The sequence below is a fragment of the Triturus cristatus genome, chromosome 8 (assembly GCF_964204655.1).
Source record: "Triturus cristatus chromosome 8, aTriCri1.1, whole genome shotgun sequence".
Lineage (NCBI taxonomy): Eukaryota > Metazoa > Chordata > Amphibia > Caudata > Salamandridae > Triturus > Triturus cristatus.
The window spans coordinates 1,056,017,558-1,056,043,723 of NC_140591.1; the positions used below are offsets into that span (position 1 = coordinate 1,056,017,558).

A 26,166-nucleotide genomic window follows, 5' to 3' on the forward strand; every position below is an offset into this window, starting at 1 on the left:
TGAAGAACAGGACTGACTCCAGGGGCTCGTCTAGCCTGAATCGACTGTCACTCTGAACATAGAAAATTTATAATATGTTCTAGTGGCAGGAGCGTCGCCCCACTGCCTTCCAGCACTGAAAAAAAGGAAAAATAAAATTATAATAAGGCACGGTCATTATCATTTTATTTTCTTGTACTGAGACAGTTTTGCAGGGTGGGGCGGATCTAAGCTGGGCAGTGCAGGGGGGAGAAGTGGTGGCACTCTCTAACTGCCCATGACCGTTTGGCTGGCTGTCTTGGGCCAGCCAAACAGTCATGCGCACTTTGCATGTTCTCCACCCAGGCTTCATTACAGCCTGGGTGGAGATCATGCCCAGGCTCGCATTCCCTGTCTGAGCGCTGAGCCATGGTGCTCAGTCAAATCACAACATTGCATTGCAGCGTTGTAAATTGGCTTAGGGAGCCTGAGTGCTTCCTGCTTTCTGTTAGCAGAGAAGCCATGAAGAGGAAGGAGAGGACGGAGGCGGCCGGCCAGCCAGCCGACCAGCAGGTAAATGATCTTATAGTGATTAATATCGATATCTGCCCCTTTCATATTAAAAAGTCATACTCCAGCTCACCTTACTTTCTGATTTTTCATCTCCAGACTGATGATCATTTGAATATCATCTTAATCAATTTCTATAATAACATTTTTGACATCACTAGAACTAGGGTCGTAGTCGATCTTGGAAGGGAGCTGGAATCCTTTATGCGTCACATTAAAGATGATTGTATAGTTACATGGGTAGGGGACTTTAATATCAGCAGAAGTGATGCTTCATTGGCTAAAATTTGTTCTTTATCTAAGAGAAACCAGGGACGACCTTCAACATTTCGTGCATAATTTATATGGGGAGAAGATCAATGAAATAATTTTTAAATACAACTTAGTGTTGCTAGAACATTCTCACGATCTAGAAGAAGCATCAATCCCAACTTTTCAAGGGAATGGTCATAACTCTACTGTTGATCATATCTTGGTTTCTGAAAAAGGCATGGGTTTGATGGAATCTTTTGAGGTCATCCCGAGTCCCTTTAGTGACCATCATTCTCTGCTGATGGTTTTTAACATCAAGAGATCCGATACAAATAGCCCATCACTTACAGACCACTTTGAAACCCACTATAACAATGGCATCAGCCTCAGATGGACACGTGTTAATAGTACCTCTCTCCTAAAAAGTGTAATACAAGAAAATCTTAGTGATTTTGTTACTTGACCTGATCAGAACACCTCTCCATGCGTAATTATAGTTGCCTTTTGTAAATTAATGGCAGAAATTGCTGGCAAAATGAGATCTGCCAATATGGCCATTGATAAAAAGGCTCATGGTTGTTTTGACTATAATTACCCCGAGTGATTCAGAACCTGAAGAAAGCTCTTCATGTCATACCCAGAAATAGGGACACATTGTTTACCCTAAGAGTCATTTATAAACAAGCCTTGGCAAAAAGGAGAAGAGAGAGGCAAGATAAGGCCTGGGCAAATTTAGAACAGGCAGCTGACACAAAAGATAACACACTTTTCTGTAAAATTATTAATCAGCCATTCTTTAAAGATTCAGCTGCTTCCAGGTTTGATGCCCTCATACAGCAGGAGGATTAGTTAAAAAACCATTGAGGGATTTTTAATTCAAATGACCTTAGTGCTATGACTTTACACCCCGTTGCCATATACCCAACAGGCCTGGCACATCTAAACTCAATAAGTCTAGAAGAGGTAACCTATGCCCTAGAAAGGTCTGCTAACTCAAAGGTGCTTGGTCCTAATTGGGTATCATTAGGTACATTTAAATCGTATGTAACCGAACAACAATAGGCAAGATGGCGGCCGACGCTTTGGCCGAGTGAGCTGGATCTGAACGCTCCCTGCGGTTGATTCCTCCTTTTCGTATGCTACGATATTGATTAGATCCCTGAGGCTGCGGTATCCGAGAAAAGTTTTGAAAGCGGAATTTGCTGTCTGAAGCTCCCGGCGATGATAGTACTCACAGCGGCGTCCTTCCTGACTTTGAAGCGCAGAGGCACCTGGCGTCTCAGAGCTCTCTGCTGCGGAGCTCAGCATTTCTTTTTTTCTTCCACTTTTTTGACTGCCGGCAAATCCCCTCTGCCTGCCGGTAGAATGCCGCCCAAGCCAGCCATCAAGATTTCAGCAAGGAGCTCCAAGCTCCATAGCGGTCAGCTCACAACAGGTACAGAGTCTACACCTGGGGGATTGGTGAAAATAATGCCCACGGATACTGGCCCTGGTCCTGTCGCTGATTCTGCACCTAACGTGAAGATTTTTGCGGATAAGATCCCCTCTGCTTCCACAGCAATGGCCACGATAAGGCACACGGCACCGTTATTTGTGAAACGCTCAGTTAAAAATATGGTACAGATTGTATCTAAATCTAAACCTGCTGATCCCGGGCTGTTGCAAGCCTCGGATTCTGCCCTGAACTCTCCATCGGAAGGGCATAAGCTGGTCGATCTCTCTGTAACGACCCCTCACGGCCAAGATAGCGGGGGTGAAAATGCTGTGAGTCAATTAGTAGTTACCGATTTGGCTGTTGGTTCTCAAGCTGACCTGGCTGGTCCTTCAAGGTGCATTCTGGGATCTGAGGTTCTCTCTATCAGGTCGGTAGAGGCCTCGGGTGATACTTTGAAGATTGGGCTTTTTCAGGGGGACGGCGCTTGTGGTAGGGCTGGGTCCAACCCGGAAAATGACCCGCTAGATAATTTATTTTCCTTGTCAGATGCATCCACGACTTCAGATGATGATGACACAACCAGCCGGGACTGGGCCGAGTATGAGGCCGGGTCAGCCAGTCAGGGAGAGATCGATGACTGTTTATTGGGTGGATATATGAATCTGGCTCCCCCGGGCGGTACAGTTCGGAAAAGTAAGACTCTGAGCAGACAGGTGATTCCTTTGGGCTCCATTCTACCTGATAACATCTCTGACCCTCAGGTGGAGAATCTGGCTTGGGATTATTCATTTTCCACTGCACAGCCATCTGTCCCCGGTAATGATGGGGCACAAGGGATTTCTGCCACAGCCAGTTCTTCCGATCCTCCGAAACCAATTACGTTGGAGATGATTTATGATACGATGTTGTCACATAGGGCCGAGACCAAACTTGAGAATGCCAGAATGCAGGGGGCTTGTCGTAAATTACAAAATGCTATTAGACGTATAAATAAGACAAGCGCCGAGATTGGCACTCGAGTGAGCGAGACAGAAACTGGTATATCTATTTTGGAGGATGAGCTAATGACACAGAAAGGATTGGTAGATGATTTAAAGACACAGAAAGATGATGTCACCTGGAAACTGTCTGAACTTGAAAACCGGATGAGGCGTAACAACTTACGAGTCTTGGGCATTCCAGAGGGGGCAGAGGGGGCTGATATGAGCAATTTATCATCCAGTTATTTGTAGAGGCCTTCCCGGAACTCTCTCAATGGGACTGGGAGATTGAACTACAGAGAGCTCATCGATTCCCTTTTCACAGCAAGCAACAAGCTGCCCGTCCTGGGCATGAACCTGCCCATTCTCGTGCCATCCTGATTTCAATTAACAACTTTCTCGCGCGAGAAGCTGTTTATGATTTGGCCAGACCGAATCAGAAGAGATTTGCTAAAGGTGTCCGTTTTTTCGTTAGACCTGACTTTTGTCATGAGACAGTTGTGCGCAGGTGGCAGTTTCGCCAGCTGATACCTCTCTTTCAAGCTAAGGGGGGGCAGGCGTTTTTACTCAACCCCGCAAAGAAGGTTGTATACCAGGGCCAGAATAAGTTTTTTCCCTCTGAAATCCAGGCTAAAGAATATTTACACTCACTGGGGCCCGGTAGCTGAAGGTGGAGTGGCATATGTTGATTAATTGATTAGTTTTATGATTTTTTCTGTTTTTCCTAAGGGGGGGCACCGCGGGGAGCGTCACCAGCTTCACATCGTTAGGGACCCAGGTCCTATTGCCTCAATAAAGGGAGGGTGTGGTGGGTGGGAGGTGGGAGGGCGAAGGGAGGTTGGGCAGGGTGAGGATGTGGGAAGAGGAAGGGGTGGGACCCGGGGGGGGTACTAAAAAAACTATGTTCCACAAAATGATTCTAGATCTATATTTTCTACTTTTTTTTCTGTCTTGTTCCTGTTTAATATCTGTTGTACTTATGACTGAGTTTTTCTATGTTGGTATTTCAATATATGAAGGTAAACGGCTAATATGAGGATAAAAATTGGTACGTATAATATCTGTGGCCTCAATAATTATGACAAACGGAAGAAGATGCAGGCTGAATTAAAAATCATTAATCCTGATATTATGTGCATTCAGGAAACACATATTTCTTGGTCCCACAGGTAGAAGCTGGCTGACCTAGGATATGTTACACTTGCTGCCCCTAAACAATCGGATACGACGCGAGGAGTTGCTATATTAGCACGACCCTCTTTAGTTAAGTCAGAGCGCTCTCTGGTAGACATACATGGTCGCTGGGCAGTTCTTGAATGCTCAGTGGGAGAGATACGGTTTACTTTGTGCACTGTGTATGGGTCTAACTTGGATGAGGCAAATGTTTTTGATTTCCTGAATGGGGAACTCGCTCTATGGCCCTCACCGTTAATACCTTGTGGAGATCTTAATATTCATTTGGATGGTGACTGGACGAGCTCCTCTTCTCAGGTATATAGGGGTCGTAAGCCTAAGGTGTTCCAGGCATTAAGGAATCTGATGGGTGATCATGGGTTGGCAGATGTGTGGAATTCCGTATATCCACAAGATCCTGGATATACGTTTTTTTCCTCACCTCACAATAAATTATTTTGACTGGATTATTTTCTTATTCCTGTAGCCTGGGCCTTCTGTACTCAAATCCAAATTTTCCCTAGACTACTATCTGATCATGCTCCTTTAGTTATTTCTCTTTCGAATGTTGTTATTCCCAGATATATTAAGGCTTTTTCTTTTGATAGGAAGCTTTTGTTTGATGCTCTTTTTTTGAGTCACATGAAAAAATGGACCCCAAACTTTTTTCAACTTAACCAAGGCACAGCCGGCCCTGCGGTAGTGTGGGATTCTTTTAAGGCATGTTTTAGGGGTGAGGTTCTCAGCTATGGTCTTCATGCACACAAATTACGTAAACAGAATATGCTACAACTGCTTACCCAATTGAGGAATGCTGAATTAGATCTTTCTGTTCAACTGCGGGCAGCGGTTGATCCTAAGGATAGTCTTGATAAATTGGCATGTTGTAAGGCAAATATTAATCGTGTATGGGCCGAGGAGATCGCGCTTAAACATCACCTCCATAGGAGGCAACTTTATGAGTTTGGGGAATCAGAATACGCGTGAAAAATCAAGCATTAAAAATTAATTCTATCTATAATGATCAAGATATACTAATCTACGAACCCCAGGCTATTATGAAAGTATTCCAGCATTTTTATTCTGATTTATATAGCCAGCCGGATATTGGAGATCTTCCTCTTGATCTTGGGCTACCTGCATTAGAATGGGAAAAGCTCGATCCTGTAGATGCTGAGAGATTAGATATGCCATTTTCTAGTGAAGAAATTGAACAAGCACTTTTCAAATTGCCTTCTGGCAAGGCGGCTGGACCAGATTCTCTCCCGACGGAGATTTATAAGGTCTTTTTTTCGGAATTGCGTGAGGATCTGCTGAATACTTTTCAGGCGGCTAGGATAGGATTCTCCCCCCGTTCATGGGATGAAGCACATGTAGTTATATTTCCCAAGAAGGGGAAGCCTCCTGATCAACCAGGATCTTATCGTCCGATCTCCTTGGTTAATTGTGATGGCAAACTGTATGCCAAACTTTTGGCAAATCGAATGGCCCCGTTCGTTGCTGGACTGGTATCGCCGCAGCAGCATGGCTTTGTACTGGGCCGGGGCACAGTTGACCATAATTAGGGCTCCCAGTTTTATGGTATTTATTTTTTTGACATTTCCGTCTGTATTTATCCATATTTATTTTTGCTACTTTTATTTGTATTTATCCATATTTATTTGGGGTTTTGAGAAAAAATAAAGCTGAAAATAGTATATTTCCACATTTATTTAATGGATAATATGCACTCATGCTTGAACACCTGCCATGTTTCAATTATATGAATACGCGCAGAAGATAAATCAATGCACTTACATGAAAATATGCACATTTCAGTATCAACTTTGTGCATATCTACTGCTGAGTGAGATGCTTTACTAAAATGATTTTCTTTTTTAACCCCCTTACCTATCAATCCACACAACTATTTGCCTTACATTCATGGCAGACGGTATTTAGAATCACTCAAAAATGAACCTGATTTCCGTTTTTATCCAAATTTAAAAATAAATACAGACAAGAAAATAAATGTATTCGGTCTGTATTTATCTGTAAAAATCAGTAAAAACGGAAAACAGGGAGCCTTAACCATAATCAACAGGGTCATTGCTCTTCTCGACGTCGCGCAGGTCGAGTCCAGGTACTGGGTCTCGTCCTGCTCGACGCCGAGAAGGCATTTGACCAGGTTTCATGGGGCTTCCTATGGGAGTTAATGGCACGGTCGGGGTTTGGTTCTGGCTTTATCCGCGCCCTTCAGGTTTTCTATCAGGCCCCTACGGCTAAGATATGCGCAATGGGCATTAAATCGGAGGGGGTTCAGATCCCTGCTCCCCACTTCTTTTTGCATTTTATATCAATCCATTTATTAAAATGCTAGATCTTAATTCACAAATTCCCCCTTTTATAGCTCAGGACACGCAGTATAGCGTCCTCGCCTACGCGGACGATATAGCCGTGGTTACGTCAGATTTAAACATCGCTTTGCCCATCATAGAACATCTAGCGGAGTGTTTTGGCAGATATTCTGGGTATAGGCTCAACACTGCCAAGACACAATGCTTATGTACGGACCGAGCTATAGTGTCGGATCCCAGGCTAGTGGAGGAAGTGGTTTATTTAGGCATCAAGATCAGACCCAATTTGGAAGATGTGATTACGGTTAACTGGAAGGATATTTTGGATAAAACCAAATCTGCCTTGGACTCTTGGCAGAGCCTTCACCTCACTCTTGTTGGTAGATCTAATTTGTTAAAAATGATTATTTTACCTAGAGTACTTTATTTTTTTCGAGCTGTTCCTCTTTTGGTTCCTAAACTTCAGATTCGCCAATTTCAGTCAGTATGCGAAAAATATCTTTGGGCCCCTGGGAAGATTCGCAGAGCTTCACGCTTGATGACGTTACCATCTGCCCGAGGAGGGTGGGGAATCCCGGATTTTGCATTATATCAGATCTCGTGCTTACTCCTCAATATGCGTATTCTTCTTACGGGTGAGGAAGTTGGTAATCTGGCAGAAGTTCCATCGATCTACCAAATTGCGCTTGGCTCGTTTGCTAAAAACTGCCTGATATCCGAGGTCGATGGTAGTTACTATAAACGTACTCGGTTTAAAATTATTATTTCTGCCTTTACTGTTAGGAAAACTGTTAAAAAAATGTGCCATATTCCTAAATATACAGTATATACTCCTCCTACTGCATCACACCTTCTACCCCCCATTTTTTGTGATTCAGTTATGCGTTACTGGTATTCCAAAGGGATCACATGTCTAGGGGATTTTGTTTCAGGGGAGGGTGACTGTCTTTCTTTTGATGCACTTAGACAGAAATTTGACTTATCTAATAATCAATTTTTTTAATTTCTTCAGATTCGTGATTTTCTTCATATACATACTACTCAACTTACCTCTATTCGCATCATTGATGTTGTCAGATCTCAATTGCGAATAGGATCAATTTATTATGTGCTGTTAGAATTTAGACCAGACGATCTTGATAAAACAAATGAGAAGTGGAGATGCCGGCTTTCATCTTCGTCTATTAGTATCAAAGATTCCATCAAGATTGCCCATATGGTTTTCCATTCTGCCTCATTAAAGGCCCAGCATTATAAAACCATGTTTAATTTATACCGCACTCCTGCGGTGATGATGAAATGGGGCAGCTCTTCTCAATTTTTTAATTCTGGGGAATGTTTTCGTTGTAGAGAATGTAATGCCGATATAGTACATGTTTTTTTTTCTTGTCCTTCTTTGCTACCTCTTTTCAATCAAATTAGAAGTTTTCTGTTTTATGTTCTTGGCAAACCCATTTCAATGTCTTCGAGTATGATCTTATTAGGGATAGGTGGGGATCTTACTCAGGGGCAACCTCTTTTTGAATTTCGTTACTTTCTCTTCATTATAGCTGCAGTAACACGATTATCAATAGCTACAGCCTGGCTGCAACCTCAGGCTCCGAGCTTTGATTTGTTGTGCGCCAAATTATTTAACTTGTATAATTTGGAAACTAGTATGTATTCGCTTAAAAAATCACTTAAAATGAAATTTGGCCTTGCTATCTGGCATCCGCTAAAGGATTATTTCACTGATTAATTTTCTTTTGTTCTGCTATTTGTGATGAGCCTTAAATAGATTTCTTTCCTATACTGGTTTTTATTATTATTATTTATCAATCCTTATGTACTTATTATATATATGATGTTAAAAAATATATATATATACGTATTGGTATGCTTCTATTTCAATTGTTTGTTATCTGCTTCATTTTGTGGAACATTGATAAAAGAAAAATAATAATAAAAAAAAAAAAATCGTATGTAACCATATGGGCCACTATATTAACGCAAGTTTGCAAAGCTGCAGTCAGTGATTCCCTCTGGAAATCATATACTTACAGACTCACAATATGGGTTCAGGAGAGATGTTGGCACTATGGAACAATGTGCTAACTTACATCTCCTCATTAGCAAATACACTGTAGCAAAAGAGGGACATATCCATCTATGGTTTGCAGACTTAAGTAGCGCATTTGATCTAGTGAATCATGCTAAGTTGTGGAAGACACTCGCAAAGGTGGGTGCCCCAATTGGGATCATTATCTTACCGTCACAATTGTATAACCGCCTGACAGCCCGTGTATGATACGGGCCGAGTAGGGAAGGCACTTCCCGCTTTAAAGTTACACGTGGGATGCGACAGGGTTGTGCCCTTGCTCCCTCCAGTTTTCATTATACTTTAATAGAGAGGATGAGATATTTCAAAAAGTGAAGGCTGAGGCTTCTAGGGATGATACATTTCCAACCCCTTTCCTACTATACGCTGATGATGCGGTCCGAATTTCTAGAACCACCAATAGGCTCCAGCTTTTGATTGACACCTTCACCTCATATATGGAGGACAAAGATATGAAAATTAATCTAAAGAAATCCTTTACCATGGTGTGTGGAAAAAGGAGGGCCAAAAAGAGGATCCACTGTATTAAAGGTGAGGGTTTAGCCAAAACCCAACATTTTTCATACCTTGGTTTTTGATTTTCTAGCAGTGGTCAGTAGGAGCCACAGCTGAAAACCTGGAAATTGAAAATCTACAGAAGCCCTTTCCAGATTTTCTGCTAAAATAGAAAATAAACCAATTAGAGAATTATTGACCCTATACAAAAGTTAATATCCACCCAGTTTTAGCTATGGGGCCCCATCATGGGTTTGGGCAAATTGCTCTCCCCTACAGATACCAGAGAATCCTTTCTTAGGCAGACGTTTGGCAGCACCGAAGTCAACTTCCTCTTAAATTGTACACAAGGAATTGCAGTATCTTTCCTAGGAGGTGCCATCAAGACAAGTCCTGCCTTATTTTTGCACAGCATATGGAGTAAATCTACTACAAGGTTCACTAAAAAGCTGATAACAGATTGTTTAACCCTTCAGCACAGAGAGAAGATCCCATGGCTGGCCTATCTTAAAAAACCTCCTAAAGGTGGTGGATGAAAATATTGGTATTCAGGATCTTGTCAGCATTTTAGGTTATGGTAAGAAGACAGATAGGGACAAATGAGAGAGTAATAAGTCTTCCGTACAGAGCTATTGCTCATGCCCCACAAAAGAAGGAATTCAAAATTATCTGTTAACTGTACAAAATATGCAACACAGATTTTATCTTACAAGATATTGGCTAGGTGCTTTGCACTTTATGGCTGCTTTTCCTAAAATGTGGGCTTGGTCACAGATGCTTCCCAAATGTCCATATGATGGGGAATCTAATCAGTCAACTCAGCACTTTATTTTGTTCTGTAAATTTTATAGGGACATAAGAAAGCAAATTTTACAACCTTTGTTTATAACTGGAAATTGTATGCATTACCAGGAAGCGTTCAGCTATATCTGTACTCTTGACAATGTAGATCTATGTTATTATGTTTCCACTTTTATCTTAAGTGCCATCTTTAGAAGGAAACGTCTTTCATACTTGGAAGCATTAACATACGGGGTTGAGTTATGACAATGGTTTGGAGTCAAAATGTGATTTATTTTTTATGTGTTTTATACGCTACAAAGACTGAGAACATTCTGCACTTCTGATGATGTAGGATATTGTATGGTGATCATCACACAAGCCTACTGTATTGAAGTGAGATGCTCCTTTACTAGTCACCTATGAGATTTATGAGAGAGGCATGCCTTCAAGGAGATTTTTGAGAGCCCGTGCTCAGTCTTATGTTATTTCAAATACTTATTTCCTTTTAAACTTTATTACCTCTGCAATGATTTATTGTGAAATGGAAATTAATTTTACTTTATTATTGTGTTTTATATTTTCTTATTTTTGTGATTCTTTTATGGATATGACTTTTATCCGAATAAAAATTTATATGATGATGATGAGACATTGATGGTGCATGCATATGCACTTGTCCATCTTCCAATGAGAAAACGTCCTAGAAAGGTGACAGCCTCCACCTCACTATGCACAGTGGCTGAGGTCAGGCTAGCCCACCATCTCTAATCTTATATCATGGCATACTTCAACCCTGGCCATCTAAGCATGACATTGATTCCTTTGCCTGGATTGCAAATTACTTTCCCTTTCTCACTGGCTTAAAGATGCAAATATTCTCTCTCATGCAATAGAAATATCAGTCCTGACCATACATGCAGAATATGTTGCCTCAAAAATCTACATCAAAAGTATTTTGGCACAGGGAGCGTGTGTCTTGCTTTTGCATATTTATGTGAAATTTGGGAACGTTACGCATAATTACTACTAATTGCATGAGATGCAAATCTGTCATTTAGCATGATATTTTAAAGCAAAATGCATCTTCCACGAATGACAGCCTTTCGCGTCCTGGTTGTTCCCATTGTTCTTTCGCCTTCAGTATAATTTTGTTGTGTACAGCGCTGTAATTACATGAGGTGTCTTACTAGCGGGGATTTCATGTAACAACCATAGTGCAAACTTTCTAATGCTAATCATGCCACTATAATTATAATTTTGCCCGGGCCTAGTTATGTAGAGAAACAGTAGCTTTGTAATATGGCAAACATAACAGCCCCACAAAAAATAAGTTAATTTTTAACAATAAATCCCTTTTCAAATGGTGGAACTCAGCATTTGTTTTTGGAATTGGGACAAAAAAAAAAATTAGAAAAAATCTCCACACCTTTTACAAGCAATTGAATTGTTTTGGCATAGTTGTAGTTCTTTCCTTCATTAGTAAGTGTAGCCATGCATGTGTAGTTCCCAGAGTCGGTATCACTTAATTCTCCAAATCGAAGAGTTAATTCATTCCGGTTGAAGATGTCACAACCCTAAAAAAATAATCAAAAACACTATTATTGCATTTTTCTACAACGAGGGCATTCACATTAATAAAAATATTGCACAGTTTATTGTGTAACTACAATCCTCGTTAAAACTAACCTATATCATGACATCAAGGTTGTTGGACCTGGCCCTTTTGGCAGGTTCACCCCCAAACTTTTTGCATTTATCCTGGCCTTTTTCCCTATGTAGTGTTAGTAGTTTTAGGCCTATAGGCACTTTTAGCACTGTGTCCCAGTGTAAAGTGCGTGCGCTCTGTGTTACATGTAGTGAGACTGGCCTGCCCTCCCATAGGAATGCATGGGGGATATGTGTGTCCGTGGTAGTTCCTGAGGTGAGAGGAGTGCAGGGGCGTGTTTGGTATGTGAGAACTCGTGGGAATAAATGCTGCGCAATGGTGTGCACAGATTTATGGTGACTGGTGGGGAAGTGCCACTTCTAGAAGTTGGCATGTCTGTGTGCTGTGTGATGTGAATTGCCTGTCTGGCTTGTGATTAACAGGAGCTGAGAGGGCTGGGGAATTCCAGGAGCCAGAGTGAGTCTGCCTGGTGGTGAATGGAGAGATCTGCATGTAGATGGGATCGAGGAGTTACACCTGGGACCTGAATGGGGCTGGGCCTTCCCTTCACAATGCTGGCTCCACCTCCTGTGGTGCGTCTGATGTCCCTGGCCTGTCCTGTGAATGGAGAGGGGAGATGAGCAAAACAAAGTTCTCCTGAACCAGTTGTATCTGGTTCGGCCCTGGCCCTACAGTTGCAGAACAAAGGAAAATGCTGTATAAAAGAAGGGGCTGTGACCCCATGAAAATGTTCTTGTTCTGGACTTGAATCTACCAGGGGCGTGCTGCTGCTGAGGCTCAGGGGAAGGCTTGCCTCCCTGGGCCCTGCCCTGCCCCTGGATGCCTGAAGGACTTTCTCTTCATCTCTAGGACCTTTTTGCTGCATTCTTCTAACGCCTGGGAGCGCCTTGCCCTGAATTTGGCCCTTTATTTTAGGAGGAGTGCTGAGGCTTTGCGGCACCGTGCTGATTCCAGGGAGAAAGGGGGAATCCCCAACCGAGGGATTCCCCCGTGATGCCAGCCTTGCGGGTGCCCACCCCGCTTATTTTTAGCTTTTAGTGCACAGCTGCCCACCCTGCGTCTTCGTTTTACTTAATAAACTAATGCGGGTGCCAACCACGCTTATGTGAGCCCTAGCGGGTGCCCACCCCGCATGTTAACTTTATTTCCACACTTTGGGAACCTCTTGCCGCCAAAAAAGAAATCACCGCCGCGGATTGTAAGGAGGAGGTCCGGCACGTTCGCCTGACCTGGGGCGGAGCCTGCACCGGAAGGAGGATGTCCAGCGAGGCAGCCGAAGCGGCAGAGAGCAGCGCGGGGCTCCCATGTGGGAGGGAAGCCCCGCGTAGTGCTGACCTTACCGATGCGAGTCCCGGGTCCCAGGAAGGGGCCCAGGTGAAGAAAGAGAAGGAGGCGGCAGGACCGGTTGAAGTGCCTCGCGTCCCAACAGGGCTCCCTTGAGTGGCTGGGAGACTCGGGAGCCCCGGGGGACGAGCGAGATGTGCGGCGAGGGAAAAAGCCCCGGTCCCAGAAGAGGGACCGGGTGAAGAGGAGGCAGATGGAGCGGAGTCCCCAGGAGCAAGCCCGGTGAGTCTAGAAGGGCTGGGGGCTCCCTAGGGACTACTGTTGGTGCCTGTTAAAGGCACGGTGCCAGTTATGCTTTTAGAGCGGCCCCAGATGGCAGCGGGCCACTCCAACAACGGGGACAGAGTTATTTTCAGAGCCTGCGGGCTCCAACGAAGGGAGCATATCTTGATTTACGTGCCAGTGAAGGCACCGTGATTAGGGTTCTTGGGTGGCCCCTTCTGATAGCGGGTCGCCCCAACGGGGGCATCATTACTTTAGAGCCAAATGGCTTCAACGCTCAGGCCAGCGTTATTTACGGAGCCAGTGCACTCCAGAGGGGCTACTTATTTTCAGAGCCAGATGGCTCCAACGCTGGGGGCATATCTACTTTAAAAGGGGCCAGAGGAGCCCGCATTCTTTCCCACGTTTGCCCCCATCCTTTTTAGAGCCTAAGTGGCTCCAACGTTTGGTACATTTGTTTTAAGGGCTACTGAAAGCCCATGCCGCATTTGAGTATTTACAGCTGCGCAGCAATTAGTGCCAGCTGCACCGTTTAGGCCCTCATTCTAATATTCCCAGCTGCCCAGCAAGTAGTGGGCAGCTGAAACCTTTAGGTCTGCGCAGATTGCGCACCCTCGACTTTCGCTGCCTTTGCAGCACGCCTTGACTTTGGGGACACAGGGCATTTGAGCCCACTTCCTGAGATGGCCAGTTGGCCAGGGGGGAATGTTAGAGTTATAGGGCACCAGGCCCGACTGGGATTCATGCGTGCTAGGAAATGTAATGTATGTAGAATGATTTACGAACCGGTGTTGATACCTCTAAATGTGCGTTATGATTATGAGGTTGGTTCGCATATAATGGGTTGGGCTAGTGAGAGTTATTCCCTAATGTAGCTATGCTTAGGAGGTTAGGGTCTAATATGTTTAGACTTGGGAGAGAAATGCATAATGTGGTTAGGTTGATGAGGTTGGCGTACAATGCGTTTGGTGCCTAATGTGATACTGTGCATAATGTAGTTTATGTTACAGGCGGATGCTAAGAACAGTGATTCCCAGTGGTTGCAGGTTGTGTGTTTGTGATCTGCTGTACTTTTACTAAGTTCGCTTTGTGATGGTTCTGATAGTGGTCCATGTGGCCCTGTCATGTGTACATAATCCCTTGTAAATATTGCCCAGTGCCAATTGGCCCAGTGTATAATATGTGCTTACTATTCTAATGTGTTATGATAATACAAAGGCTATTTTTATATAACCTTGTGTGGAGTTTATTTTGTTGTGGGCCTGGGATGTTGTCGCTGGGTGCGTGCGCCAATGCTTGACACATTGCCTCCGGGATAGGCCTGACTGCTCGTGCCAAGCTACCAAGGGGGTGAGCAGGGGTTATCTTTGGCATGTAACTTCCTTGCCCTGACTAGAGTGGTGGTTTCTGCCTGGCTTTGGCGCCTGCCTTAGCCAGCCAGAAATCCCATTTCTGACAAAGGTGGTTTGCTAAATGTTTATAATATACATATATTCTCATCATCATCATCAAAAGTCTTTATTCGAATTAAAAATAATTCATACAAGACACAACAAATCACAAATATATAAAATCACAGTAACCGGTTCAATAAATACATTCCAATGAATAGATAAAACCTTTTAGATAAGAAAATATTAAACAAGCAACAGACAAATGACGTGAAATGCACAAGATTAAAAGAGGATAATTGAGGCAAAAGTGACAGCAGTGCATTTTGCAAACTTCAAGCCAGCCCATGTACATTCTCTAAGGAATGAAGGGTTTTTAATCTAAGTGACCATGCCCACCCCAAATATTTAGCTAGGCCTATTGAATGGACTGGTAAGGTGCTCGTGCATAAGATTCGAATAGCTACGGCAGAGCTCCTAGTGCCCATCAATTTGCATAAAGGGGAAAGCCAGTGACGTCGAGGGGCGGCATATACTGGGCACACGAAAAGGAAATGGCCAGTGGTTTCTCGTTTGTCTCCACAGGCAGGGCAAATACATGTACTTCCACCAAACCACCCAGAAGTTAAAGCCCTTAATGGAAGAGAGCCTGCTCTGAGTTGAAAATAGAGTTTCCTATCCTTTGGAGATGTTATCAGATCCCAGTAGGGTTCCAATAGGGGTATAACCTTTGCCTCTAGGAAACGATGAGTCATGGAAGGGGAAGTAGAAGCTGCCCACACCCTGTGATTTACCTTGTCCCAATAAAGTTTTTTCATAAGCTTTTTTATAGGGAAGACAGCGGCCACTGGGTCATTCCATAAGTTTTCCAGTCCCAAGGCAATTAGTGAATCTCGGAGGTTCCTTAACCACTTGATTTTGTGAAATGTGTCAACCTGGATTACGTCCATGATACCCACTGCGTAAGATCGAAGCTCCGGAGTAGTCCACAATCTCCTCCAGTATAAAACTGGACGGAGATTTGCCAAATCTTTGATGGACTTCCTACCTAGGTCGTAACGCAGTGGGACCATTGGCGTACTTTGCGGCAAGCCTGTAATGGAGCGGAAAAATTTGTTTTCAACTACCATGAGGGGTGTTAATATATCAAAGCCCCATAACTCAGCTCCATACAGAACCGAGTTTAAGGCCTTTGCCTCGTAGACTTGTAACACCGGTTTAAGAGGTTTAGTAAAAGATTTTTTGAACTCTTTGGCCAGCGTTCCCGATATTTGTGTGAGTTTCAATGTTGACATTTCCAAATGCCTGTTCCACCGGTTGTTGTGGGACATATGAATGCCTAAGTATGTGAAGTTCGTAACCTCCTCGAGGGTTTGGCCATTCATCCTAAGCTTACCAACCCTATAGCTAGTGTGTGGGTTGAAGGTCATAAGCTTTGTCTTTGCCACGTTGACCTCCAGTCCATGGTCTTTACAGAAATTTTCAAAAATTGCCAATGCCTTCTGCATGCCGCTCGGGGTTTTTGACACTATAAGAGTGTCATCGGCAAACATTAGTATTGGTGTTGTAACACCTGCCAATTTTGGAGCATCAGTATTGGTCTGAAGCATGTAGTCCACTATTCCATTAATGTACAAAGAGAATAGTGTTGGGGCCATTGCACATCCTTGACGGACTCCCCGCTCTACTGGGAACTCGATGGCTGATTCCCCCAGGCCACCCCATTGAATTTTTGCGAAGTTGGACTCATGCAATCTTCGGATTAAGGTCAGGAGTTCCAAGGATAGTCCTAGCTTTTCTAGGACCCTCCAAAGCTGTTCACGAGGGACGAGGTCAAAGGCAGCTCTTAAGTCCATGAAGGTGACATAGAGACTGCCTTTGCCCAGTTCAACAACTTTCCATAACAGTTGCTTAAAGCGGAACACCTGATCAATGGTGCTAATGGATTTGCGAAAACCCGCCTGGAGACTAGAAAGAATCTCGTTCGCGTCAATCCAATTATGTACCTCATTCAGGACCATCCTCCCAATGACTTTTTGAATTGTGTCAATTAGGCTGATGGGCCTGTAGTTCCCCGGGAGGCTTTTGTCACCCTTTTTATAAATTGGAATTATGACTGCGCCTCCCCAAGATTTAGGTACTGGCGCACCTTCAGCCACGGCATTCGCTATAAGAGCGATATACTTGCTCCATGAATCTTTATTCTCTAGAAAGAGATCAGAAGGAATACCATCTAACCCAGGAGCCCGTCCTGCAGCTACACAAGACAGTGCAGCTAAACAGTCTTCGGGGGTGAAAGGCCCTGACGAATAAAAAGCATAAGGCATTGTGCCCTGACTTATGTAGAGGGGATCACGCGCATATTGGGGCTTAAAATGGCCCAGCCAATCCCCTTCTGAGACATGGTTTGAAGGATTTTCTGATAGACCTCCTCTGCCCCACTTCAGAACGTTCCAAAATAGTCTAGCATCTCGGGAATCGCTGGCTTCCTTTAGGTCCTGCCAAAACATTTCTTCCCACTTTATTTTAGCTTGTGTGATGCTTTTCCTATAAGCAGATCTTGCTAATTGGATGAGTGGGGTGCTACCACTAGATAAGGCTTTAGCCAGGGTGGATCTTGCATTTTTACAGTGTTTATCGTACCACTTAGGTTGCTTGGGCTGCTGCTTAGTACCGTGCCTTATTTGCTTAAAAAAAAAGGGACGTAGACCCTCAAAAAATGACTCATGCAGCCTAATTACTTGGTCTCGGCTTTGCGAAATATCCTCAAGATTCGCCATGATTGCAGAGAGTTTAATATTAATCTGGGCTAATACTGAATCTTTGGACTTTACTGATGCCCATTTTAACCTTCGTAGGTCGTTGGTAGGCACGCTTGCGGGGGGGACCCGAATTGCTTCTTTTAACATTAAGCATGATTTACCCCACCAGCTATGAGAGACACAAATGGGATTGTGGTCGCTCTCCAATCTTTGCACCACCTCCATATCAATAGGGGGGGACCACAGTCTCATACAGCAGAGGACATAATCAATCCGGCTGCATGAGCGGCCGTTATCGAAGGTCGGTGCTCCAAGCTTATCTCCGTTGACTCTACCGTTCAATGCCCGGAGCCCGAATTCTAGACAGAGTGCATTGACCTGTGTAGCCACCATAGACCACCGTTTGATTGGAGGTAATGCGAGGGCTGGGATGCCCCAGCGTTGGTCCTCTTCGGGGTCAAGCCCCCATTCAGAATCGCTATCTAGGAGGGGTTCAAAGGAGACATTAAAATCCCCAGCTACAATCAAGTCCCTGCTACTCGATTTGGATTCTATGAGTGCAGTAAGGGATTCAAGCACACTTGACTTCTTACCCTTCGTGCCCCGCAGGTAGACATTATATATATCCACAGACTTCTTGGGGCCGAACGTGAGCCTAACCAGTTGAATATCCTGGGACCCAGTGTCAATCCCTGTGGCATGTGAAAATAAGTTCTGGCGAGCCCATATAGTTAAACCACCAGAAGGACGTCCTTTTGTGCCTTTGGTTGCTGGGACATGAAAATTCAGATAGCCCGGCATGTACTGGGCCTCGAGGGACCATGTTTCCTGGAATAGGCAGACATCGAAATCATTAATAAAACTCGCCCATTCAGGAGTATCAATTTTAGTTGTGATACTAGCCAGGTTCCAAGACAAAAGAGTGCCCAAGTTTTTACCCGCGCATATAGCACGGGGCTCAGCAGAATATCCAGATACATTTACCCTCGCTTCGCGCATATGTGATGACAACGGTGAGATCTCTGGCATGATTACCAGTCCATCCATTGTTGGATTAACAGTAGCCCCTAATGCCACAGGAATTAGGGGGGTGTCAATACTACGAAATTGTCAATGGCATGTAGGTGTAGTATAGAAGTAGTTTAAATCATGCACCGCAATTCCAGATCTAGGGCCATAGGAATTAATTTCCGTGATAAACTTTGGAAGGCGCGCATCTTTAAAATTAACAACAACACAATCGCCCTGGGTATTTTTGGTTAAAGGTCCTACCCATTGGACCCTTCTAACAAAAAGAATTCGACCATTCAATTCATTTGGAATAGGTCTATGAATGTTGAGCCAGTGACTAACTTTGTTTTTTAATTGCTCATAAGATTCATATTTGTTAGTGGGAAGTTCAGGAACACCAGTTAAAACTACAACATAAGGGAAGGATTCACAAGGGAGATGGAGTTGGATCGGGGATGGCCTAGATTCGTTTCCTTGTGGAACAGCGTTCAAACTAGGAGGATTAGTGCTCGGACCACCCAAATGCATGGTATTTGTATTGGTGCCCTGTGTATCTATACTTGACCTACCCTCCCACCTCGGGGATTTACAGTTTTGTGTCGTTCCCTTCTGTCGAGATGACTGATTGCTGTTTGTGGTTGAAGTATCTACAGCAGTTGGAATAGGGGCAGAGACAGGCGGTATGACAGATATGGGTAGGACAGGACCAGCAGAACCGACAGAGTAATTATTTTTGGATATGTATTAGCACATAGTTTAACGACATTCTTCACCGAGCAAAAGTTATCCAGAATAGTTTGTTCCAATTTATCTACTTTGGATACAACCATTTCGATCCTTTCCATTAAAGGGGATATTAGAGTACGAATGATGCTTTCTAGCTGAAGAGCAAAGTTACTTGGGTGAAAAGGAGGTAACTCAAGTCTACCAGCATCCTCCTCAGAAGTGCCGGGACTAATATTAGGTGAGTCAAGGGGCACAATATTTTTAAGTGCTTTGGAAACTTTAGCTGGTCTAGAGCGCTCAGTCGCCCTCCCCCTTTTCCTTTTCTGTGCAACTAATCTAGTGGGTGTAGAAGATCTAGCCCCTGCTCTAGTCTGGGGGCGAGGGGTTTTAGGTGCTAGTATAGATTCTACTTCCTCTACTGGTGATGCAGCCACTAGGTCAGTTGTATCTCATATAAGTCGTAATACCTCCTCTCGTGGCTGCTCTCTGTTATTGCTTGGTGAGCTTACGTGAACTAAGGGGCCCAGTGATGAACGCCTTGTAAATAGGGGCTCTGTTGAGAGACGTCTTTCGGTAATGGCAATTTCATGCTCCAGGACCGAGACGGCACGGGTGATAAATTGGTCCATGGTCCCTGCAATTGTGGTTTGAGCTGCGGTACGTTTCCCCTTCCCTGCCATTTTCACGGGACCTACAGCGCAGTGATCTACAAAGTGTAAATATCAACAGTCATCAATAGTCCCGGTTTAGCAACCAACAGCGGCTTACTTGAAATGGCGAACGAAACAGGGTGTGGCCCAGCCCGGCCTCTTCCGGCCCCGGACGGCCACAGACGGTCCCGCCCTTGTCCTGGGCTTCTCCCGGCGCCGACCCGCGCGCGATCCCGCGACGCGGGGGGCGGGATCAGTTAAGTAGCGCCTCCGGGTGCGCAAAGTGCGTGGTTTCTGCTTCCGGGTCGCTGAGGGGCCTGGGTAATGTAGTCCCCGTTGAAAACTCCCCCCACACGGCGGTCGCGATGTCAGGCGACGGCGGGGGGGGTCGTGAGGCCAGATGAAGAAGAACGAGTGGTCCCAAGAAACACACGAGGCCACACAGGTAAGCAACAAGGATCCGCTTTCAATTGTCAGGAAACAGCCCCCGCTCTGCCGGGGGCGGGATCAGTTAAGTAGCGCCTCCGGGCACGCAAAGTGCGTGGTTTCTGCTTCCGGGTCGCTGAGGGGCCTGGGTAATGTAGTCCCCGTTGAAAACTCCCCCCACACGGCGGTCGCGATGTCAGGCGACGGCGGGGGGGGGGGGGTCGTGAGGCCAGATGAAGAAGAACGAGTGGTCCCAAGAAACACACGAGGCCACACAGGTAAGCAACAAGGATCCGCTTTCAATTGTCAGGAAACAGCCCCCTATATATTCTACAAAACAGTATATTGCAAATGGTAAGGAAATGCATGTTAGGCCTATATTGCATTTAAGGGTCGACTGATTTTAAAAAGCGATGAGTTAAAAATACAAAACAATGCAAATCACAACAAACACTTGTAAAAGAAGCTTCTTCACATGTTTGTTAATTGGAAGATGGGTAGGAGCATGCAAATAGCCAGAACTATTGCTTTGCTGGTACTACACTGGGCCTTTTATGAAATTAAGTCATTGTTGTCTGGCAAATAAAGTAACAGGACTGGCATGATTGTCCTTTCAATGAACGTCTTATTGATTTCCAATTTTAGATCACAGACCTTCTACTTAATATATTCCAGGAAAGACTGAGCAGAGTAGGCCAAAGAGGGGGATGAAATGAAGATGATTAAAGACAAGGGATTTTCACAGACTCCTTTTTTGTCTCGCAGGTAATTTACCTTATCGGAGCTTCTTTGAAGGAATGGATCCTCCTCGCCTCTCCTCTCCTCTCCTCTCCTCTCCTCTCCTCTCCTCTCCTCTCCTCTCCTCTCCTCTCCTCTCCTCTCCTCTCCTCTCCTCTCCTCTCCTATCCTCTCCTCTCCACTCCTCTCCTCTCCTCTCCCCTCCCCTCCCCTCCCCACCTTATCTTGCCTCCACTCTCCTCCCTGTAGTGCTAGAGGCACTCTTGTGGTCTGACACCACTTGATGACCTTTGACTACTATAATTTTATTTTACTTTGGTGTGTTATTTTATCCTATCCTGAATGTATGACATCCTTCATATGCCTTGTTTCTCTTCTCATAGTTTTGAAGTGGGAGCTGTCACAGTAGAACAGCTTGCCAAGAACAGAAGGTGTGGGATGTGCATTTGAAAGCATGAGAGAGAGAGAGAGAGAGGTGTGGAATGTACTTTTTGGTCCCAAAGTGTAGTATAATGAGTACTGGTGCACAAATGTGCACCGTGTTGTACATTGAGAGATGAAGTAGGAGATGCTATAGGCAGTGATACACAAATATGCATTGTGTTGTACATTGGCAAGTATTAAGTTCTTACTATTGGCTTTGAAATGGCCTCCTGTCATCCTGGATTCTGACTCTGCCTTGCTTGAGCTTTTCAGCATGCACAGACAGGCCTGAAAGTTGTTTGTGTTAATCACGTTCAAGGATTGTTTTGTGAGAGATTGTTTAATGTACCCTGGAAGGCTTTCGTAAGCTTCGTCAACTTAAAGGCTGGAACATTTGAGAATGTAGAGGGAACGTGCGAACTCCTTCTTGCTGTGGAATGCTTGCCTGAAAGTTAGCTGGTTCCAGTAAGTTTCTTTGGCACAGAGGGAAAGACTCTCGAACCTTCTAGTGTGTTTTGAGATTATAAAGCTGATGGTTGTTGAATTAGAAACTGAGATTTTGGAATCCGAATGGAGAGGGAAGCGTCTACTTCATTACAGCGGAACCCTGGTTGCTGAGGTTCCTTTCCCTGGATATTAAATCCCCCGGTCCGGAGTGGGCTAAGATGCAGTGTTTGCACCAGGTAAAGTGATGAGGTTTGATTATTGCCATTGTGATGTATGGCCAGTGGCTTTGATCATTTGAGGTGTTTTCCTTGAGATGTGTGATTGAGTCAGAGTACACATCCAAAGTATTCATTATATATATATATATATATATATATATATATATATATATATATATATATATATATATATATATATATATATATATATTCCTGTCCGCATAGTCCCATTTTTCTGGCCATGTGGGCGCTTCTAAGGTGGTGCATTCGGAGTATGGCAGGACCAAGCCGTTTTAATTATTGCCACACTTCTCATGCAAGGGATTTCTCACCGCACTCACTGCTCCGCGTATTTTTAGAAATCAATTAATCACAATCCGTATGTTGTAGTTCAAGGGTGTTTAATTTCAAAGCTGCCAACACACCCCAAAGCGTTTCGGTCTCAGCCGAGACCTTGTTCACGGGAAAAAAACGATAAACCTGCATAAAGAAAACCCCAAGCCAAATTCTAAAAAGAGAGTCTTTGCATCTTGTAAAGTAAACCTCTTTCTCGGTGTTGTTGTGTTTTATGTTTTGTTTGAGCCAATGTGTGGGAGATTCTGTATTATCTGAAAGGCGGAGCAATACACTACCCTACCCGCTCCTCCACTCCCCTCATCTCCTCTCTTCTCCTCTTCTCTCCTGTCCTGTCCTGTCCTCTCCTCCCCTCCTGTGCTTTTTAGAAAAGCACAATTTTACAGTTGTATTCACCTCTAAAGGTCATCTCACTTGCATATAATTTCAAAATAAATACAGTTAGCATTCAAGATGGAACCGACCATCTGCAACGTATCTGGAGTTAGTATATACAAAAGTACATGGATAATGGCCCTACATGTTACTCAGTTACTTGCTTTTCAAATAAATCAAGTGGTAGATATAATTCTTCTCTTAGTAAAATAACAGCTATAGATGGAAAGCTGTGTTTCATAAAAATACTATATACATTAATCAGACATGGGATGAAAATAAAGTTGCCAGATTAGTAGAATTTGAGGATGGGGAGCAGTGTTAGGTCAGGCACATAATAAGACATCTACAGCATTGTATTTGGTTTTGGGCATTCACTTTGTTTTCTTTAGAGTTAAATGCCAGGGCAACAGAGTAATATTCAAGGTCAAGCAAATACATCATTATCCAGACATTGCCTATCTACAGGGGACTAGGTTTGGTTTTATGATTGTAATGTTTTTTACTACATTGGGTTTTAATTCACTTCACATCATCCCTCGGTGAAGGGAGCAGCTAGATCACTATTGAACCCCTCACCCCGAGTTCTATGCTATTAGAGCAACCTGTGTGGCTACAAAGCATTAGCAACTATTAGCTTAACTCCTATTTATTCATTGTATGTTCGATTTATTTTTATATTCAAGGCATGATGCATGTGTTTGAGTCCTTCTATCCCCTTATAATCAATGGTTAAGTACCCCTTGGGTTACAGTGGTGGATCTAACTTGACTTGTCAACCCTATGCTAGATGTCACAAATGTACATTGGTGGGAAAAGATGTGTTATGTGTTTGGCCCCAGCCACACACAAGTGGAAGTTCTATGTTTAAGTAGCACATTTCATTCTCCTTGCACAACCAAGAATCACAAATGTTTTATGTTATTAGTAGCATTAGCTAAATTTACTTTTCACCTGCTAGTAGTCTCAGAACAACTCCAAAATTGATTGATCTCACACAGCTACAGTCCCACTGTTAGAAGACAACATGCACTAACTTGTATGATGCCGTCATTGGTCCTGCAGGAGCAATGTGGAACCCCCACTCCCTAAATTAATTGTGACTACTGCATGAAGTATCATGAGGTGAGTGACACACATGAGCAGGGGAAAGGAACTAAGAGAAAAAAAAGAATACACGTATTTTATTGCTTTTCCCACTCGTTCCCACTACACACACCTTGTGTGGTATATACAGTCTGTTCAAGTGCCTATCTGGTTGTATTCTTTCTAAAGAGGCTTCTCCTGTCCTCTCAATATAGAGCAGTGTACAATACTAGTTGGCAATAATTATTATATTATGCTGTAAATTTAAGAGAATCAAGGTTACCACGGGTCTACTTTAGCTACTATTGAAATAATATTAACAAAACATTATTCAGAAACATTCACCTATCTCCTATACTAGTACTCACTCATGGTGGTAGGTTCTAGAATTCTCTTTGTCTTTTAGTAGTCATACATTCAGATAAATGACTGGACGACTAAATAAACTAAGAAACACATGACATGCCAATAGCCAGCTGGCAACCTCCACAGAACCAGGTAGCTCTTGAAGGCTGTGCTGCAAAGCCAATTTTGCAGCGCTGTTACAGTCAGAAAAAGTCTTTGTTAAATGTACTAGTCCCAAACGCAGTCTTCAGGTGTGATAATACAAAAGATCATGATGCATAAAATAAGACACACATTTACAAATGGTTTGTGCCAGGTTTACATCACAAAATAATGCACACTGGCACAGAGTTTTGATTTGGGATTTACTTTCCAGCCAAAACTTGTTTTGCATTGGAGAGTAGCCCTGAAATAATGGAAAGTGTCTTAAGCACGACTGTGCTCTACATTGTGTGGATGGGGATAGAATAGGTGTTTCCATGTAACCACCCATGGTTTATGGAGCAAAGCAATATCCACTAAAAAGTTAGATATAGCTTTCCATTAAAAAGGTATGCCTCCTGGAGATAGAATTAATGTTGGAGAAAAGTTTTCTTTTCTCCAAACTATTCCAACTATTTATGGCAGACATACAAACTTGGAAAAGTTGTAAACTATGTCTGAGTAAAGTATTTTTACTGCATACAATAGTATTTTCTACTGCTGTTTTCTTTTCCTGCAATACAGTGCTGCATTGCATAAAGCATTTGAAAATGTGGCAATGGCTCCCAAACTGTCTAATCTTACTTGGATATTGATCTTCCGGTAGGTATTGAAGAAAGAACTGTGAAACCAGTAGTCAAACTTTAAGCCTGGAGACTATGAGTCTTAGTGTTTCAAAACTGAAAAGCACAATGAATTGCTACAGGAACAGAGGTGTCAGCTGGTCTACAATCCAAAAAGGTGAGACCTCAGGGATGCTGGTGCCCTCTGTTCCGAAGTCTTAATGGCAAGAAGAGAGATCCAGTTTAGATTTGGCTATTGACACACCCAATAGATGGGGTCACATTCAAGAACTGAAGATAGACTAAGTGTCAAATTATTTATTTGTTTTTCGTATTTGTAGAGCACAACACTTATCCCCTAGGGGATATAACAATGCCAACCCGTCCACTGAGAGAGTTTCATTAAACCAAGACAGGAATGTACTGCCATCCATTAACCAGGAAAGAAACAATTCTTTCCTAAACCAAGTATGATTATCAACGAATGTCCAAGGGTAAAGAGTTCCACTCAAAAGCAAGCAGAGAGTTATAGACCGGGTGAAGGTTTAAATTTAAGCCATACATGACATGTACTCAGACATGGGCCTTCAATGTACCATCATGGAGTCATTCTTGTATGCACTGACAGATTTTGCTCATGTCTCTATTGCAGCACTAGCACCAGCATGTACGCAGTAGAAGCTACTTTTTGGAACTTCAGCAGCAGATTATCAATTTGTTTGTTTTCATTTTCTGGGTTTCTGCACTCATCCCACAAAGTATACATGTCAGAAGAGGAGGGGAGATCTTGAAGGCTCTGTTCACCTATAGATTGCACGTGTGAGGGGTTATATGTTATATGTCTGACTACTTTTGTCATGATACCATCTGACATAAACATTGTGTCCTAAATATGGTTTATAAAAGCATTGTCCCATTGGACATAGATTTTCTACTATTAATTTCAAAGGCATGATAAGTGTTTAAGGTGGTATTGCCGCGTCCTGGTCTGGAGCTAGGCCTGTAGTCAATCATCACTGCACACAGCCTGAAACCCATGCAGAAATGGGGGTAGGCTGCAGCATGATACAGTGGCATCATGATTCACCACAATACATCAAATATATCCACCCAACTGCCAATAAAACGCTTTCCCTCT

At 43.5% G+C, this 26,166-nt stretch overlaps 1 protein-coding gene across 2 annotated transcripts in view; it reads right to left on the bottom strand.

Annotated features, from left to right (window-relative positions):
- Positions 1-26,166, bottom strand: part of LOC146805373 (interleukin-18 receptor 1-like) — a 682,858-nt gene that overhangs the window by 335,117 nt on the left and 321,575 nt on the right. For both annotated transcript variants that reach the window (XM_085622595.1, XM_085622594.1), the window contains exon 4: positions 11,507-11,654. In XM_085622595.1, the coding sequence (XP_085478721.1) occupies positions 11,507-11,654 (148 nt within the window). The remainder of the gene's footprint in view (positions 1-11,506; positions 11,655-26,166) is intronic.